The sequence below is a fragment of the Micrasema longulum genome, unplaced genomic scaffold (genome assembly GCF_059751315.1).
Source record: "Micrasema longulum isolate JH-2025_06_02 unplaced genomic scaffold, ASM5975131v1 h1tg002102l, whole genome shotgun sequence".
NCBI classification, from domain to species: domain Eukaryota; kingdom Metazoa; phylum Arthropoda; class Insecta; order Trichoptera; family Brachycentridae; genus Micrasema; species Micrasema longulum.
In genome coordinates, this window is record NW_028279269.1 from 345,408 (window position 1) to 366,092 (window position 20,685).

The window sequence follows — 20,685 nt, forward strand, 5'->3', positions numbered from 1 at the left end:
CACAAATCTAGGTATTTAAAATATCTGTGGTTGCGTTCAATAAAAAATAATCAAATCATCATCTACGAATAATTAGTTTCATATTTTCGTTTGGAATCACCTTAATCTTATAGGTGTAGAGTATATATTATTATATGTATAAACCGATAAACTACTTTCCTGACATCTATTGTTCAAATCCGAAAACTTTTTTATTGGAACTACCAAAAATTGGTTTTGATATAATATATTTTACTTCTAACATAATAGGTTAAGCTGGCTTTTTAATAAAAAATGACACTAGGAAGTGATATATATATAAATCTAATTTCATGTAAACTTAATAAAAAAAAATACTAAATTATTATTTATTTCTAGCAAGACTTTCCTTTTATTTTTATAATTTCCTGTTTTTATTTCAAATGTGATAATATTTTTAAAAGCAGGTACAGCTGCAAAAAGTTTTTCTTCCTTATTTCCCAAATAATGATGTAAAAATAAAACAGAATCATTTGACAATATTGCTTAAAAATTAGTTTCTGTAGTTTTAAAGCTTAAACATAAAAATATATTCATGTATTACCCCATCTATTGGATTTTTCATATTGTCGTTTTCTTTGCGGTTCATTTCCAGGATATTTTTTTACTTATTACATATAAGCGTATTGGACGTTCCGGAATTAACTAGTGTTATCAGCTGAAAGGTACCAGTTCGAAATACTCGGCAGCTAACGTTATTTTTTTAATCTCCTGGCAGTCACAATTATTATTACAATTCACCAATACCTAGACTACACCGGCTAGGTAACGAATATGGTGAAGTTGATATATTTCGTCTGTCTTTATATAATAAATAAATATAGGTTAAGTATTCAAAAGCTTATAAATTGATTTGTATAAAATTTCTTAATATTGTTCTTTATTTACTATTTTTTTTTCTCAATTTTCTCTATAATAATGTATAAGCTTATATGTACGTATATGTATGTGTGTATGTTTTCATGTGTAAATTTATTAAATATTTTTCTATGTACCCTATACCTATGTTGGTACATTTCCTGATTTTTACTTATTATTGTATCTTTTAGCTTTTCTTATGTTATCTTTAATTCTAACTAAATTTACATACTTATGTTTCACTGCTGCACTTGAATGTAATTTCTAATATATGTAAAAGCCCGTAGGGCGTGTAAATTAATAAATAAATAAATAATATTGATGTTATTAAAGAACGGGTCACAAATGATTTATAAGAAGAAATACGAAAGAGAGATTTTGTCATAAAAGATGAGATGTTATAAAAGATGGAAAAGTACTCCTACAAACAAATCATATGAAAAAGAATATAAATGGTTAAGAAATAATGTAATAAAATTAATTAAGATTAATAAAACTGCTTTTTATAGTAATAAATTTAAAACTGCTTCAATGATACAAAGAAAACTTGGGACGAAATAAATAAGTTGTTAGGAAAAAGGAGTAAAGGCAGTTACGATGAAACTATAAATAAATATTTAATAAAAAATGTAAAAAAAACAATTGATTAACAACCGCAGAGCATGAGCAAAAATAAAAAATGTCGACATAGTTAAAAATTATAAAAATAGTATATTTGCTGGATTTGATAATATTAGAATGTATGATGTAAAAAAAAAATATCGATTTATTAGGACCAGTATTAACACATTTAATTAATTGCATTATACTCCAACCGGAAATACCAGAATTACTTAAATATAGTATAGTCAGACCAATATATAAAAATGGAAAACATTCAGACATTCACTAGAAAAAAGAGAGGGAAATAAATTGTTTAGAAAGATGAACAGGAGGATGTAAAGAAAAGTTTATGTATTGTGTGTATGTATGTTTATGAATGGATTGCAAGTGCCCTGACTCAACACGGATTTTCTAGCGAGTCGGGACAAGTTTACAGGCATGGGTCGTTCCTGATTGTGTCGCTATAAACTGTGTCTCGGCCCCGAATAAATGTATGTACTATGTTATGAGTAAATATTACACGCTATCACTGACTTGTGATTATCAGAAAAGATTAGAATTTATCTATAGTGTACGGCCGATTTGTTAGTACTTTGAGTGGTATTTTTATCAGAAAAATTATAGCAGCAAGAATGCTTTGTGGTATTTTCTAACTAAAAGTTATTTCAATCCCAACACTGGAAACATCAAAGGTATTGATTTATTTTTATATATTTATAATAAATACTACCTGGTGCTCATTCAATAATTTACATCTCAACTTAAGTAAGTGCAGGGTTATGAGATTTTTTCGTCTGGAAAATCCAATCATATACGACTACTTACTGAACGATAAAATATTATCATCTGTGTCTAGTATACGAGATTTAGGTATTATACTTGACACTAAACTTTCTTTTACAATTCATATTGAACATGTTAACAATAAATCCTTAAAACTCCTTGGATTTATTAACTATTTCGCCGCTAAGCATAGATTACGTTTGTCGACACCCGTAAGCGGCGGAATATTTTCAAGCGCTGAAAATCACGAATGAGATTTTTAAATCGTGTAGTTATAAAAGACAAAGGCATTTATCCGTATAATTTATCGTTTAGTTATCTTTCCAAATACTTCAACTTCAATAATCAAATAAGTTTTTATGAGTACACAAAGAAATTACATCAATAATCATTCAAATAAAAGTATTTTAACCGATTTGTTAACAGAGCGCTAGCATTATACCATAAGTACTAATCTAATGGTGAGAATAATCGAATTAAAATAATCGAAATATTCGATTATTAAAAAGATCGAGACATTTCGAAATGCTTACAATTAATCGAGTTCACTGTACTAATCGGGAAAATAATCGAGATATCTCGAGTGAATTCATTCGAAATGGTTTTCCGAGACAATCGAGATACGAATTTGGACTTGAGATTTCGAGACCGTCGAATGGGCAACTTAGAAACCTGGACACTCCAATACATGACAGTAAAAATTTTATTGTCTTTGAATTTCATAGAGTTTTTACCATCGAAAAAAAAGAAGATTGGAAATTCGATCAACTGACAGCTGAAATTAGATGTGTATTATTTGAATAGATTGTCTATTACAGAAAAATTCTTCTTCTTTCTTCTTATAGAAAAATAAATACGAAAAATACGCATTTTTATTTTTTGAAATAAAAAAATATAAAGTAAATTAGAAGAACTAATTATAAAGAATATACATGAACAATATTAAGGAAAACACAAAAATAGAATTTAAAAATATATTATTAAGTGTTACAAATATAATCTATAGACGGGATAGCGATTAAAAATAATTGGAAAAAAGCGATAAATACATAAACATATTAAAATAAGATTTATACATAAACATATTAAAATTAGAATTATACTTACACAAAAATAAGAATTATAGATGTACAAAAATTATAATATAATTAGGCGGCTACCTACACTGATAAATTTCGAAACACCACGCATCTCGGCTTCGCCATGAATTTCTTATAAAACAATTTCGTCACGTCACAAAGTTGCCCCTGAGTAGCGAAAATATAGCGTGGAATTGGGGATTCCTAAAAAGCTTATAAGACTCACTTAAATGACAATGTCTAAAACACAATGCTTGGTGAAGGTTCAAACCAGCAAGTCAGATCCATTCCAGACGTACAACGGTCTAAGGCAAGGTGATGCACTGGCATGCCTGTTGTTTAATATTGCTCTTGGAAAATTCATAAGAGATGCAGGAGTAGAAACAACAAGAACTATTTTTATGACCTAGAGTTAATTTCCAGAACTGTCCCGGGATTAAAAGATGATTTCTTAAAGCTTGAAATGGCTGCAAATAACATGGGTCTTAAAACAAATACATCTAAGACTAAGTATATGTTTGCAAGAAAGTCACAAATAAACTATGTACAACAGGCAATCGACGTTGGGTCACACCACATAGACAATGTCAATTCCTTAAAATATTTGGGTACTGAAATGACGAATGATAACAATTATAGTACCGAGATTAGAGCACGGCTATTGGCAGCAAACATATGTTATTATGGCTTGTTTAAACATCTGGGATCCGAATTGCTCACTAGAAAAACTAAGACCATTATTTACAAAACTTTCCTTAGACCAGTCATTACATATGATGCTGAATGCTGGGTTATTACCAAAAGAGAAGAAAATATGGTATTAGTATTCGAAAGAAAAATATTAATTAAAATATTTGATACTGTCAACCAAAACGGAGTGTGGAGGAGACGGTTCAATCAAGAATCAGGGGCACTGTATGGCGAACTCAACATTGCACAGTTCATCAAAATAAGACGAAATCAATGGTTGTGCCATGTGCACAGAATGAATGATAACCGCACCCCTAAAAAGATTCTTTATTCCACTCCGGAAGGCAGACGAAGCAGAGGCAGACCAAAATTAAGATGGCTGGATAATGTGGAAGTGACATTAGAGCGATTGGCCTGACGAACTGGAGAAGATACGCGGGGTGCAGGGACGAATGAAGACAAATTCTGGAGGAGGCTAGAACCCACAACGGGCCGTAACGCCACTGATGATGATTATCAGCACTATGATTTTAATTTTGATTTAATTTTAAAATTACTCTGCGTGTGACGTATTAAGTTCACGTCTGTTAGTTTGTTTCCCGGAAATAGGATAACTATCATCATCATCATTCCCTTTCCACACCTAATCGTGCATAGGGCACTACATTTGTAAACCAATCGCAGCGTATTTTGATCATTTGTATATAACATAAAAATTTGTTTAGCCTCCTACTAGTCTGACGATGTCCGTCACGACGAAACCTGGTCACCGGTAAAAAATATAAATAAAAGTTAAATAAAACCATACACGTATTTTTAAAATTAAAATTAAAAAATTTATTATGAATTAAAACTATACAATATCCGAATTTTAATTTTTATATTTTATATATAGTTTTTCCTCATAAAAACAAAGCACATTATAGAATTTATACTTTAAATTGTCATCATCATCATAGCTTTAATCAGATTCAAATATGACAATTAGGGTTTACATAGATTTTTTTGTTGATTTTAAAAATATTTTTATTTATTCAAAGTTGTTGTTAGTATATAAAAAATATGTATTCTTCTCTGTTAAGTCAAAAATTCTCGTTTTGTTTTTATTCGAGGTTCCCTCTGCTTAAAAAATCATTTTTTTTACTAAAGGTATCCTTTCTTTTCAGTATCAAACGTCTAGAGAATATCTTCTTTTTTATACGCACTAAGATACAGTTTACCTCAACATGGCTGTAGTTAACGAAGCATGTACGCCGTGCCCGCAGCCAAACAAAGTCTGTAAATATTCCGGACTATCAGAATACCACAACCGCATTTACACTTTTGCAAATTGGCCCAAACACATGCGTCAGACTCCGGCAAAACTTGCAGAAGCGGGTTTGTTTTACTTTGGCACTGGAGATCAAGTAATTTGTCATTTCTGTGGAATTGGTATTATGAGCTGGGAAGACAATGATATCCCCTGGGAGGAACACGCCTACTTGAAAAGAGATTGCCATTTTGTATTTTTCCACAAAGGACAGAATTTTATAAATAAGGTAATAGAGTGCAAAGAAACGTGCCAAAAAGATGGCTTAAACACAATGCTTTGCCAACACGCTGATTTTCTCCAAAGAGAATCTACAGAAACCTATGCTCCAAACATAATTCTCAACATGGCGAAGTTGATGAGTGATAATGGCAACGCGTCAACATCGTCTGTTTCACAAAAAACTTGCGTGCTGTGTTCGATAAATACGCCAAATATTTGTTTTATCGAGTGTGGTCATGTAATAACGTGTAACAAATGTATAGAAGCAATGGAGAATGATAGCGCATTTTACAATTGTATGAAGTGCAATGAAAAACGACACATAGTGAAAATATTTATGACATAAATTATTAAAAATGTAAAATATGTAAAAAAGGATCAATTTACGTTGACTAGAAGAAAGAATGGCAAACAAATAAACATATTTATTGAGTTGAAGTTTATTTTGTAGAAATCCATGTTAGGAACATAATCTAAAATGAAACACTGATTTGGGTGTACTTTTTTATATATTTTTTAATCGGGTTCGATTCAGACGACTTTAATTGGTTCGGCCTATTAGGGCATTTTCAAACGAATGTCAAGATTAAGTAGACCTTATTTGCTTATTTTTTTCATCTTATGTCATATCAGGTGTCCCTGACGTTGGCAATCACTTCTAAAAATGCCCCTCTGTCTAGCGCTGCCAGGAACAAATCTTCCGCACATCTTATTCCGGTCCAGACTCTTATGTTGCGCAGCCAAGACGTTTGCTTTCTGCCAGGTCAACGCTGTTCCTCAATCTTGCCCATTAGAATAAGTTGGAGGATTATGTGGTTGTCTCCACGCAGGATGTAACCCAGATAGGAGGTTTAACAGACTTTTATACATTTTAACAACTGTCTGTTGTAATTAGATCTCCTCCAGACCTCTACATTGCTGACCAAGTCTGTCCACGGTATACGGAGGATTATTCTGTGAAGCCATCCGACGAATGCCTCCAACCGGTTCATAGTGTGTGATTTCAAAGTCCAGGATTCTGAGTCATACAACAGAACAGACCAAACATAACATTTTGCAACACCATTATCTGCCTAAGTTTTGAATTCAATGTATCTTTGTCTGCAATCTTGCGTATTCTGATACGGTTATCATTTTGTTGAATGTGCTACGGGCTATTTCGATCCTGCATTTTATCTCCACATATGGGTCTACATACGTTGTTATAATACTACCGAGGTATTTAAATTGACCTAGTATCTCCAATAGTGTTCTAGCCTTAAATAATGCTAGAGTAGTCTGCTCTGCCAAATGCCATTCACCTTTTCTTTTTTATGTGGATGCTTAACCCCTAATTCCTCTCCTGCATCATTTATTTTGTTATCAGCCAAAATAACAGTGTCATAGGCATATCCTTTATTGTTGATATATGTACCGTTAATCTTCACTCCTTTCGAAGAGTTTGCAAGGACTTTTTTAAAGACGTAATCGGAGTACTCATTGAACAATAGCGGCGACAATATGCAACCTGCCGTACGCCACTTCTGATTTTTAATTTCATGAGAACAGGCATTACCAATTCTAATTTCGGCAGTCTGGAACCAGCAAAGATTTTTTTGCAAGTTTTTTGACCTCATATAAATAATAAAGGAAATACGTAACATTCTCAAATCAGTGTTTGATTTAATATTAAGATCAAATTAACTGTTGATGCCAAATATTACGAATTTTCCATAAAAACAATTTAAAAACGCATTGAATCTTATAAGCTTAACCAATTCATCTACTAGGCGACGCCTGAAATGGAAGATTTAAGGAAATGTGGAAGTTTAATCATGGGCAGAATGGTGAATGGTACACAGTGTGAAGAGTGGACACTTAAACAAGCCAATGATAGGTCCAATACCTAGACTTTCAAATTCCCTTTTCAAAAATGTTTTTCCTCTGTATTGCAACAAATTGAAATTGTATAATTTTTTTATTTACTATATCATGTACATAAAATTATACATTTGTACAAAATTTATTGACAATCTAACCAAGTTTATGTAACCCGTTTTAATATAATCAAAATATAAAAATAGTAATCAATACATACTAAAAACAAATTTATAACAATATTTTTAGAAAAAAGTAGTACACGTAGTAAAAAACATAGTAAAAAAAAAAACAAAGTAAAAATACACAATAAGAAACACAGTTAATTACGAAATAAAATAACCTAGTAAAAACAATAAAAAACGAAGTAAAAGACGTATTAAAAAACATGGTTTAGAGGAAACAGTAAAAAACATAGTAAAGTAGTAAAAAAAAATTTAAAAAAATAAAAGGAAAACAGTAAAAAATGAAGCAAAACACCTAGTAAAAAAATCGTAAAAAACGTTGTAAAACACATTAAAAAACAAAGCGGAAAAGAAAAAGAGTACAAAGCTTATTTAAACATAAATATAAAAAAAACTGTAGTAAAAGACGTAATAAAAAACTTAATAAAAGGAATATGGTAAAAAATATAGTAAAATACGTGGTGAAAGTAAACATAGTAAAAAATGTAGTAAAAGACATTAAAAAAACACGGTTAAGAACATAGTTAAAAGAAGAGTGAAAAACGTAGTTCAATACGTAATAAAAAACAAAATAAAAAACACAGTAAAAAGAAAAGAGTAAAAAATATTTAAATATGCAACATTTCATCGACCCCTTGGAAAAACAAGGTTCCATCTGACAATGTTAACTGTATTAACTCGATGCAGTTAAAAAATTTAACTCTTCGTCAGCTGTTTTCACTCAGTAACAAAATTGTTAGTTAAATCCTTGTAATTCCAAGGGGGTTGTCCCATTTTTTTTATATATGAAGGATTAAAAAATTCGAATAGGTTGTAAAAATTTAAAACACATATATATGGTCACACATTTTATTATTTCCAAAAAAATCATCAATCTTACGAAATAAATTCACTTACAAATTATGAAAAAAAAATTGGATTATAATTTTTAAGATTCGCTTAATTTTTTAAACAAATCGTGTTTCAACTTAACAAAAATACAACAAATAATTGAATATCAGTTTAAAATATTAAATTAAAAGGTACTAAATATAAAAAAATAATATAATTGTGAGACTTAAAGGTTAAAGGGTTTTATCGATAGCAGATTTGATAGTGTTTGGTTCAAGAAACAATCCTTATTAAAATCGTTGTGAGTTTAACAAACTACCACATTACACTACTACTACGACATTTATAAGTAAAAATATGTTTCTACTTCTACAGAGTCTGATAAAATTCACATTTAATTCAATGAATTATTTATTATTCATTATCCCTTAATTAGATTTTCAAGATTCTCACAAATTAATATTAATGTTTAACACTCATACAAAAATTTTATTTGCTGTAAGAGCTGTTTTTTTTCGGCTTAGAAAATATGCTTATACTTAACAATGACATTCAAAAACAGCTTGGTCGATGTGTTTTTACAGCAAAGACAGCCATACAAAAAACAGTTCAGCTCGCTCTTTAATAGATAAAAATTGCCGATGAGGCTGTATCTTTTCTTTCTGAAATATGTCTTATACTTCAAGAGTGTAAGTGTTAAATATTTTATGTGCTAAGGCTATGCTTAATCCTGAAAATGAAATAATTAAAAGCAGCTAGGCCAAATATGTTTCTACAGCAAAGCAGCCATACAAAAAAACAGTAGAAGCTCACTCTTAAATAGATAAAACTTGCCGGTATGGCAATATGTTGTCTTTCTGGGACGCATTGTCTTTTAAGAAGTGTCATGAGGTTTAACCTCCTAATTGTTTTTTTTCCTTGTTGAAGCAATGAAGCATTCATTATATACAGATAAGGAATGATAATAAATATCATGAGAGCGCATTTGAAGCGATTTTTCACCAAAATGGCTATATGTATACAAATGAGTCAAAAAAAATTTTACACAGAAACGCTGTATCTAAAAATCAATGAAATATTAATATTAACTATCCCTCATTTCACTTAGCTACCATATTGTGTATTCATTTAAATATTATAAGAAATTTAGCTAGTAAAATAAAAAGAAACAAACGTAACATCAGTTGGGGTGAGACAATGCTGATAAAAATTCGTTGTGATGTTTCACAAATTTAATATGACTTTACGTATATACGGTATAAATTAGCCAAATATTATCATTAACCGTTTCGAATTTACTAAACCACCGTAATATGCGTAGGTTCATTGAAATGCGATTAAGTTTAATAATAATTTCAATTTATAAAAATAAATACCAAATGCATTATTAGACCAATTAAAGTCCTTAAAATATAACTTGATTAGAATGACAGCTGTCAAATTAATTTCATTAGCGATGGGAAATTAGTGATCACTGATCAAATCGATTTTATCAGTTATTTCATGCAATCATGAAACTCTGTTTCCGAAAATTGATATAAAAAACGCAAAAACAAGTGTGTTTAACACAATTATTCACCAAAAAAATGAGACATTCATACTTTTTTCATGAACATCAAATTAGTTATTTTTTTATTTGATCAATTTACATTGATCAATTTGTCCCATCTCTAACGTTTTTGTAAAATGATGTAACCTTGAAAGAACGTCGTTAATAATTAAGTATATTGTAGTTTTCTTTTAGTTTTAAAGCTGATTTTATAAATTAATGTTGATTTATGTTTCAAGCATTGTACTAAAAGAATAAATTAACACGCCAGATACAAATGATTTTTCGTGAGTCAATATAAATAACTCCTTTGACGTTACTACAAAGTTATGTCGTCACTTTTTCTGACAACTGTCATTCTAATCATGTTACATTTTAAGGACTATAGGTAAGGTATGAGGCACGCTCAATAAGTAATTGTACTAGATTTTTATATATTTTTATAAAACTGTGTTTGAAAAAATATTACAGGATATCGTCGATACATTTGTTGATTATTTTTTCATATAATTGTTATCCTGTTCTAATGCATGTGGTGGGCTGCGCCTCTTTCTGCACCTGCTTGTCGGTTGAAAATGTAATTCTACCCGCGTGTGCCTTCAGGAAGGAGAAAAGATGATAATCTCTTCAGACTTCCTTCGAATACGAATACATCAGTGGAATACGGCGGGTGGTTCAAAACATCCCAACCAAATGTGTCCAAAAGCGCCTTGGTGGCTAAGGCTGTGTGACGACGGGCTCATTTAGTTTTCCACCGAGGAGCTGGTGCAAAAAGAGGTTCTGAGGCGGGGAAAGGAGCTGGCGGGAGAGTTCTTCGAGGAGGGCGTAAAAAATCTTGTCCCACGGCTCACCTGCATTGAACGAGATGACTATTATGTGGAAAATATAATTATGCGGCAACCTCTGTGTGTAGTGGTTAAGACGCTTGACTCACGTCCGGAAGGTTCCGGGTTTGATTCCCGATAAGAACATTAAAATTTAATTTGATTTTTCTCAAGTCTAGGTTTCGTAATTCACCACTGTTATTGGGCTTTCTGACCTGTTGCAGTGCAAAAAGTATTGGAATTGAATTGTTAAAAATAATCAATAAGTGTATTTTTTAAAAAGGAATAACCCACCAAGCCTCTATTTAGAAGCTTGTCAGCCGGTGGGATATAAGGAATATGGAAGGAGGTAGTGAAAAATACATCACAACACCCAGACCAATTGAGAAAAATCTTTCTTGGTTTTTTTTTTCTTGCAACTGGCGGGAATTGAACCCGCGACGCCGGTTTCACAGAAGGCCGTCTAACCAACTGCGCCACGGAGCCTGTCAACAATATTCTGTAATAACTATTCAAAAACACTTTTTCTAAAAAAATATAAAAATCTATTACACTTATTTTCTGAACGTACCTCGCATAAAATGACCGGGAACATGATGGACGCGTCGTATCAATGTGATTTACGAAAAAAAATATCTTAACTCTTAATACTAGGCTAAATAATATCCACCTGCAATATGTATGTAACGTCGTTGTTACATTAAACAAAAAACAGAACATTCTGAAAAACAGGTATTTAAAAAAAAAATAACAGCAAAAAAATATACTGTTTTTAATTGTCTTTTACATAATTTGTAAAAACAATCATAAAATTTAAGACTGTTCTAGCAACACGACAATGTAGTTGTTTTTTTTAATTCAATTTAAATTTAAATTCTTATATCCTATGTAGACGCATGTGACAAAAGGTTAAGTTAATAATTAAAGTTAATTTGTCAAATACTTTTATTTTTCACAAAAATGGCCTCGTGTCACTAAACCAAAACAATTGAAATGCTTCTAATTTCACAGAAATGGCCTCGTGTGAATTAACCCGATGTCATTAAATCGTTTCAAATTTCACTAAAACTTTGCTATTAAAAATAAGTATTAAGTTCAGTTAGCGAGACGCAATGGCGTTGAGATCGCGCGCTAGGGGCGAGTTGATCCATACGGGCACCCCAGCAGTTGGTCGGCAATCCTACCAGCCTCACGAAGTCCGCTTAAAAATGCTCCATGGACAGTTGCCGGGTAGTTGCGCATGGTATGTTCACCTAAAATATACAAAAAATCATGTATTAAAATATTTCAAAAAATATTTTTTAAATGCTGAAATACATCTAAGAATTCACAATTATAGAAATAAGTAATAACAAATCTTTCGCTTATCAATAAAAAAATAAAAAAGCTTTTTGCATAAGAGCCCTTAACTTATTTCTAAACCATTAGAATAAATAAGTCATAACCAAATTTGAGGGTACTATTAGCAAACCCGGCATAATCCAAAATCTAAAAAAAGTGAGATATCAATTGAAACTTATTCAGAATACATTTTTTTACAATAATTATAACATTTTCAGTTAAAAATACGGCTTTATTTGTAAGAACTTTTTTAAATTATCGGGTTTGTTGCAAACATGGCAACCTCTACTTGAGTATTGCAAAGTTGAAATGCATAAAATTAAATTTATTATTTCACTACTGTTTCTTGACATAATTATGCTTATGTCATCACTGCTTATGGTATCACTGCTTACGTATAAAATATTTAGGTACTGATTATAATAAAAAAATGAGGTTTAAAACAAAAGTGGAAGTTAAGTTAGAAGTTGGTTATTGTATCAGTTTATTGTGATTTGCTCGAAATAAAGAAAAAATTAATTTTGCCGGGTTCGCAAAAAGTTCTCATTTATTGATTTTTAAAATCCGAATCTGAATAGACCAACAAAAAACATCCTTAATATAAGTTTTTTTATCTCTGACGTTCTGAGCAGTTATTTAGTTTTTCTACTAAGTTTTTCGTTTTTTCTTTTTTTTTCTCTTTATCTATCCTCGTTTCTATTGCATACACCATGATTAGTCTGACGCACGTTTTGCATATCCGGATATTGATTCCACTTCACGTGTGTTTCATCCTACCGTATGACATTTCTAAGGCATCCAGATGTTTTACTAGCTGAGATGGATATGTTCTCATTACCACTGCGGAGAGGTAAACTATGAACCGATAAGCGTTGAATTTTAAAACGGGAGTATATAGGTGAGTCAGGACTATAAAGTGCAGATAACAGACGTGAGAGGGAGTGATAGTCTATTCGCTGTCCAATTTTTAAGCATTTGAAAGGAAGAGTAGTTGTGTACCGAAACCAGTCGGCATAATATTATATGTATATATATATATATATATACATATATATATATATATAAGATATTATAGTTATTACAGTTATTAGACGCAACGGTACTAGCTACGCATCACCGGGGAGGGAGAGTTAAATAGTACCATCGTTTACTTTGTACAAACATAATGATTTACGTAGCTACGTACATTTCATTTATATATATATAAATGAAATGTACGTAGCGAAATGTATATATACGTATATATATATATATATTTATATACGTATATATACATTTCGCATATATATATATATATAAACGTATATATACATTTCGCTACGAACATTTCATTTATATATATATTTATATATATATATAAATGAATGTACGTAGCTACGTAAATCATTATGTTTGTACAAAGTAAACGATGGTACTATTGTACTGTTGTACTATTGTACCATCGTTTACTTTGTACAAACATAATGATTTGTTTAGTTAAATATAACTCTCCCTCCCCGGTGATGCGTAGCTAGTACACATTGCGTCTAATAACTATAATATCTTTATAAATGTAATAAATATTGGGTTTAGATTTTCAGTATTCCTCCATTACATATTTACGTATCGACTGAAATATTTTTTTATTAAATAATAAGTACTTATTAGGCACAAAAAAAGCATTTTATCGGAAATCGGGGATAAATTACAAATATCATCAAAAGTATACTCTCAGTCAGTCACGAGTCCAGTACTAATATAGCTACTTAGTAGCTCTCGGGAAGTTGGCGGGGGTGCACGTTTCGCCCGAGTTGTTAGCGGTTAGGTTAGGTTATGTTTTCAGCATTTAGATTTGAAATATCATCTTTGAATTAAATTATGGTTAATTAAGCCATTCCCTATAAATATTATATTTTTCCCTTTTTAAATCTCTTATTTTTTAAATATGTAGTGACTACACAGCACCGTATTAAGGACAGTTAGGGAAAGGTTAATGTACCATTTATAGTTGATAATTTTAATTACCTGCGAAAAAGAGAGTAGGATTTCCAGGAGTTAACTCAACAGGGGCCGCAAGCAGGTCGTAGTCCGTCCCGGATGATCCAACAGCGACAAAAGAATAAGAGCCCCTGGCGTACGGATCCGCTCTCCATCTTACATGGAAAAAAGTAAATTAAAATTAAAATAAAAAACCTTTTTCTTTGCCGTCCAAATTCTACCATTTTTGCTTTAAGCAACATTATTGGTATTTTATAATGATTTATGAATTATTGAATACTGTATGAAAAAAAACATATGCAGGGTTTAAAAACATTGTTTACACAACGCCAACGTACTGAATATTATATATGAAAACATTGTTTACACACGGTACGTAGAAAATATTTTTACGAGGTTTTTATAAAAAAAATATTTTTCAAATATTTATACTACAAACCCAAGTAGTAGTTTTAAATAATAAGATATATGAATTATTTTTTTATCGTTTAGTGTTATTTAAAATTGTTTGCATTTTTTTTCTTGTTTTATTAATAAATTTCATAAAAGGTACATGTTTTTAAAAAAATCTACACATATCCACTTTTACACATCTAATAAATGTTATCACTGTAACTCTGCAAAAAAAGAGACTAACTCTTGTACTTGGAGAGTGACTTACACTGTTGTAGTTGTTTATTTATAAGAGTTTTTCAATTTTAAATACGAGTACATGAGGAAAAAATTAAAACATAGGATATATAAATAAAAATCATAAAAAAATAATACATTCATACTAATTAAATTTTAATGTTGTTTTAACACGTGTTCAAAAAATTTCTTTAGGTTTACTATAATTTTTTTTTCTGACATATTGTTTTTAATAGTTTTTAGATTATTGGGAAGATTATTATAATTTTTTACACCTTTAAAGACAAAACTATTTTGACCGTGACTTGTGTGGAATTTAGGAATTTTAAAATTATGTTGGTATCTGAGTTACTTATTCATCTCGAACATGTAAGATCGCAGTTAGTTTTGTTGCAATTGCTTGGGTGAATAATTACTTTTACTACTGAATCTAAATTTGTTTTGTTGATAAAAAATGGGATAATTTTTGTCTTTTCCGTATTAAGAGATAATATATTTTTGTCAAACCATAATTTCAATTTATTTATAACGTCATTAGCTACTAAATTTTCTGAGTTCCAGTTAACTCCCTCAACTAAAACAAACGTATCATCGGCATATGATATTATTTTTTTATTTAAATTTTGACAAAATATGTCGATTTCCTTTAATATGTTTTGCTAAGTTAATTTTTTTACAGACTAATTTTTAAATATTTTATTTCTCTTACCAAATCATTATTTTTTATAAATATTTTAATAACTGGTAATATAGTTTTTATTCTGTTTATATTTTTTTTACCTCTTAATTTGTGAATAACTGTCGACTATTAATTTGTTTTAAATGCTGTACTTAACTTTAAATAATTCCACTTATATGTATCAATATTATTGTGTTTTGCAACTAATATGTAAAAGGCACTAAGTGCCGTTTATTTAAATAAAATATAATTTATTCTTGAATTGTTTAAACTTTCTACTGAATATGTAATTTATATGAATTTATAATTTTATGGTTAATTTTTTTTTATAAATCTTGTATAATTTTTAGATTTAACTTTTTTAATAAATCTTGTGTAAATGGAAATTTGCGTTTTAAAAAAATATATTTTAAGTTAACTATGTAAGTTTTATAGTTTTTTATAAAAGGCAGACATGCCGTTTATGTTAATCAAATAAATAAATAAATAAAAACATAAGCCTTTAAAGTCTAAACATAATTCTTTTATTATTTTTTTGTATATGTACTTTCGTATATTATTTTTATTTTAAATAAAATACACCATAAAACAGGTTTGTCCGTGACCGGGCGGATGAAAGATACAGTTTTATGAGAGAAAGAAAACCAGAATACTCGACGGTCACGTCGGCGTCGGCGTCGCGCGTCGGTTAAAATACTGGAAAAGGAAATCGAGTTCGCCCCGTAGTGGAGCTGTTCGTCTATTCAACTGCCATGCTCGAGTCGCGGGTGCTATTTAATCGATAACATGCGCCGCACTTGGTTCAGCAATGCAGTGCCCTATGCACCACTGGGTGCAGATCCCCTATCTGATAAAATAGATAAACGTTATATGGTAATTTATGACATTTGCGATAAAACCGCACAGAGATCAAAAGTTCAATGACTACTATCGAGGTACCGAACTAGCCCAGTAAAAATCCGTTGAAAAAACATACCTGGTGACTACGCATTCTTTGGGTTGAGGAACAGCGCTCTGGCCGAAGATTCCCTTCAAAACTGCGATACACCTTCCGACGATGACGTCGTCTGTGACGTTTTCCATTATGGCAGCTGCTTCACCCGCAACAAGCGCCAAAAGAACAGGAGCGGAATACAAATTCCAGAAAAGGAAAAGTTCGCCTGAAAATAGTAAAATTCTTTGTCATTTTAAATGCGACGATAGAAAAACAAAAACAGAACAAAATAACAACTATGACCCTGGAGTAAGAAAGCATAATCTCGGATATTGTTCTTGATATAGGAAAACAAGCATGGATCCACATGCAAAATCGATAATCTCATTACATATCGTCCTTCGTCATCTTGATGGTAAAAAACCAAAGTACGTAAGGTTTCTTTTATGTATATAATATAATATCATACACCTTATGATGAAACGGATAGAGGTTTGTCTTTATTCGGCGGAACCGAGGGACGCAAGATTGACGAGCGAGGAGTTTTTTTTATCGACTTTATACTAAAACTATTGTGTTATGATATATAATTTCCCCTCATAACAGCACTTTTGCTAGTTGGGAATATTTCGTACAAATAAAATATGTAATACAATGTAATATGTAAAGTTTAAAAAACATCGTATTTTTTCATAAATATAACATAAATGTAGGTGTTGCATTGTTGATATTTTTCCTTTAACATGTTAAAATATTTTATTTACTTGTAAAAATCAAAACAATTCTCTAGCGGTATAAAACATATAATAATTGTGTTCTCACCTCGACTTGCCGTTGTGGTTCCCACGTGACCGAATAGGTTGGCGTTAGGATCCCAGAATATCTTCTCGAAGCAGAGGACCACCTTGTTGAGGTTGCCGTATCCGAGTCTTTGGATCGCTCTGACCTTCCAGTCCGGTAGAGGAGGCGAGAAACGGACGCAGTTCTGCTGCAAGGATCCTGGAGTGACAGATATTTTCAGGACCCCGAGAGGCAGCGTGCAGAGAACGACATCACCTTGAACAATTACATAATTTTTTTAACAAAGATATTCAGAAACGAAAGAGTCAAGATTTGCCATTTATTTTAATTTTAAATTTAAAGTCAGTAAGTTTTAAATAATCTGTAAAACCGTAGGACAAGAACATGCAGAGAACTCTGGAGCTCAATCACAGATGGCTATCGACATGCTAAAAAACGTGCTAAGTATTTGAGCGATCACCACGAACAATCATGAACACGCTGAAGTTAAAGCGGTCGCGTTGCAAAACGCCATAGATAAGTTCCGTATCCGTAGTCCGTGGTCAAACGTCAAATCAAAAAAGTCAACACGCGTGTAATCTCGTGCCGGTTTGTTATTTCGTTTTCAAGTTACAAACAATTACTATGGCGACTGCTTTTCTTAACATTTGGCTTGCCGACCGCCGGCTAAATGCAATACGGCACTCGAGAAAAATTGAAAGAAGGCGTGTGCGAGATTCAACCAATCCTCTTGAACTGACCGAAGTTGAATTTCGTTTTGCAACGCGACCGCGATAACTTCAGCGTGTTCATGATTGTTCGTGGTGATCGCTCAAATACTTAGCACGTTTTTTAGCATGTCGATAGCCATCTGTGATTGAGCTCCTGATTAGATACCGGAAAATTGCAAGTTATAATATTTTCATTTTCAATTTTATTTATTCATATATTATAAAATAGAATGTCTTAATTCATACATATAGAAATAATTAAAATAACTAGGTAAAATTAGGTATATATAAAATATTTAAAAAAACATAAGTGTACATAATATCCAGAGAATAATAAGTTAAAAAAGTAAGAGAATCTTGTAACGAATTACTCCCTCAGAGACGTGAAAAATGTCAGTCCAAAGCAATATTGTTCAACATAGAGATATCCCTTCCAACAGGCATAACCATTGGCAGGTTGGTCCTGTATATTGGAATGTAAAACAGTCTGTGCTGACGCTGTCTAAGGTAATATCCGGAACAAAAAAGCTAATGCTCCGCATAATTTCAGGGTTGTCAATAATAGCACGCAACAATCGAAAGTAGTGCGTTGTTAAAAACACATTCCTTCTAGTCTTCAAACTGCTGTAACCAAGCATAAACTGGAGAAACTCATGGATAATATTATAGCAGAATCAACGCAAAATGTAAAACTATGGTCCAGTAGCTCAATCACAATTAACTATTTTGTGTGTTTAAAAACATTGTAAGCATTTGAGCGATCACAATGAACAATAATGAACACGCTTAAGTTATCGCTGTCATAAGTCAACGCTCGTGTCGGTTTGTTTTTTGTTTTCCGCGTAAATAAATACAGCTCACTGGCGAAAAATCGGCGTTCACTATAAAAAATAATATAATATATTGCACTTGCAAAATAGTAATTATTATTATGGATAACTTATATAGCGCCACTTTCGTAATATAATACCTCAAGGGCGCCTTACAAAGTAATTATATAAATCATTGATTTCTTGGTATTGTTGCAATGTATATTGAATGCCCTAGGTACAATACTAACTCAACCGTTTTAAAAATAAAATGATTTAGAGAACAACGAAATATGTGATTCCGCTACAGGATTATACGTCGCGAAACGTAAATATTTTAAGATTTAATATTGGGTGTTCACGGATGTTCCATTGTAATCGCGAATACGATAAACAACCATGGTGAGAAATTGCTATCACGTTGCTTATTAGCACGTCAATGGTTATTTGTGATTGAGCTACTGGTATTTTATTTATTTCACAAAGACATTAGGACGGTCCTTAAAAACTGGCATTTAATCCGAATTAATTCAGATTAATTAATTCGGAAAAACTAGCGAAGTACATTTTCAAAAATCTTCCCCGTACAATATAATGCTCGAAGCTTTACTGCGCGTAAGGAAATATTTTTTAAATCTAATTTCCCGTAGCACTGAACTTCCTCATTGTCCTAGAAAATAGCAATCAGGTTGTGGTAGAACGTGGTTTAAACAAACTCGACACAAACTTTAATAAATTCAAAATTAATTAACGTTGTGAAAAAGAATTCTTACCTTTGAAGGTAACGGGAGGAGCTGCAGGGTTCCGAGAACTATTGGTGACCACTTCCACTCCAGTCGTCGTGTACCGGATCTGCGAAGCAGCCGTACTGAGACGTATGTCTAGACCTTCGGACAGCGCCACGGGCACACAGGAATAGCCATTACGAACTGGAAATAAAAAAGTTCCATTTATATAAGCACTTGTTGGACATAGAGTAGCACAATTTACTTTTAAGAGGCGTTCACACGGGGACAATACAATATTTTCCCGTCCCAGCATCGGAACTAATGTGCTCGTGTAAACAGCAATTTAAAGAACAGGACAATAGACATGGACATAGGCTAAAAAAATGTATAGGCAAGCTATCTCCACAGGACAATGGATTACCCCCCCCCCCCACCACGCGCTTGTCTACTTGCTTCGTGTAAATGCGCACGGACATGACAGTAAACCAATAGCCACTTGCTCGGCGCGTACGTGTTGCTCCCGCGCATTATTTCTGCCGAAAATGTCGGCAGAAAAACGTCTTTTTATTATACAGGGTGTTCCTTAAACCCTGTCACATCCGAAACCACGATGATCAGTATGATCAAGAAGACATAGTTCGTTCTTCAGCAATTCCAATACATCATGGTATAAAACCAATTATATTTTTCGCGAACTCACAAATTTTCGCAGAGTTTCACGTGCGTTCCTGTTGTATTGTCCATTGTCATGTCCTGCGGGGCCGGGGCTGTTCACAGAGCTGGGACAGGACAATATTGTGGTGTCTCTTGTATTGTTCTCGTGTATACCCAGCTTAAGTATTAACAAAGGGGAGATAACAAATATTGTATGTTAGTAACGCGGAACATAAATTGATCGCAAAATGTTGATAACCTTATTTAGGCTTATCTAGATACTTTTATAACTATGTATTTGAGTCGTAAACAAAATGCATGATTATAAAACGTGCATCCTCATTTTTATAAGTGAACAAGTCTTCTGTATGCGGATGATGCCGTGCTTCTTGCTAGCAGCAAAGAAGACCTTCAATTTTTGGTAACAAAAGTCTACGAGGTATGCAAGAAAAGCGATTTGCTTATGAATGTTGATAAATCGAAAGTGATGGTTTTTGAAAGGGATGAAAATATAACTAAATGTGAGATCAGCGTGAACGGAGATATTCTGAATCAGGTAGAAGAATTTGTGTACCTGGGAAGTATGTTTACTAGGGACGGAAAGGCCGATAAAG

At 31.9% G+C, this 20,685-nt stretch overlaps 2 protein-coding genes across 2 annotated transcripts; one reads left to right on the forward strand and one right to left on the reverse strand.

Annotated features, from left to right (window-relative positions):
• Positions 1-2,094: 2,094 nt before the first annotated feature.
• Positions 2,095-10,205, forward strand: LOC148273026 (death-associated inhibitor of apoptosis 1-like). The gene is made up of 2 exons (XM_088239256.1): positions 2,095-2,171; positions 5,198-10,205. The coding sequence occupies exon 2, from the start codon at positions 5,258-5,260 to the stop codon at positions 5,906-5,908; it is 651 nt and encodes a 216-aa protein (XP_088095382.1). The 5' UTR covers positions 2,095-2,171; positions 5,198-5,257; the 3' UTR covers positions 5,909-10,205.
• A 1,005-nt stretch (positions 10,206-11,210) lies between these two features.
• LOC148273027 (lysine-specific histone demethylase 1A-like) lies at positions 11,211-19,818 on the reverse strand. Its single transcript, XM_088239257.1, has 5 exons — positions 19,463-19,818; positions 17,192-17,425; positions 16,412-16,595; positions 14,154-14,281; positions 11,211-12,061 (listed from the first exon to the last, which is right to left on the reverse strand). The coding sequence occupies exons 1-5, from the start codon at positions 19,728-19,730 to the stop codon at positions 11,940-11,942; spliced, it is 936 nt and encodes a 311-aa protein (XP_088095383.1). The 5' UTR covers positions 19,731-19,818; the 3' UTR covers positions 11,211-11,939.
• Between the last annotated feature and the right edge of the window lie 867 nt (positions 19,819-20,685).

Excerpts from the sequence above, each read along its gene's own strand:
- LOC148273026 (XM_088239256.1), top strand. The coding sequence starts at position 5,258 with ATGGCTGTAGTTAACGAAGCATGTACGCCGTGCCCGCAGCCAAACAAA.
- LOC148273027 (XM_088239257.1), bottom strand. The coding sequence starts at position 19,730 with ATGCTGGGACGGGAAAATATTGTATTGTCCCCGTGTGAACGCCTCTTA. Across the intron at positions 17,426-19,462 it reads TCCTCCCGTTACCTTCAAAG|GTGATGTCGTTCTCTGCACG; the intron begins GTAAGAATTCTT and ends TAATTGTTCAAG. Across the intron at positions 14,282-16,411 it reads AAAGAATGCGTAGTCACCAG|ATGGAGAGCGGATCCGTACG; the intron begins GTATGTTTTTTC and ends TTTCCATGTAAG.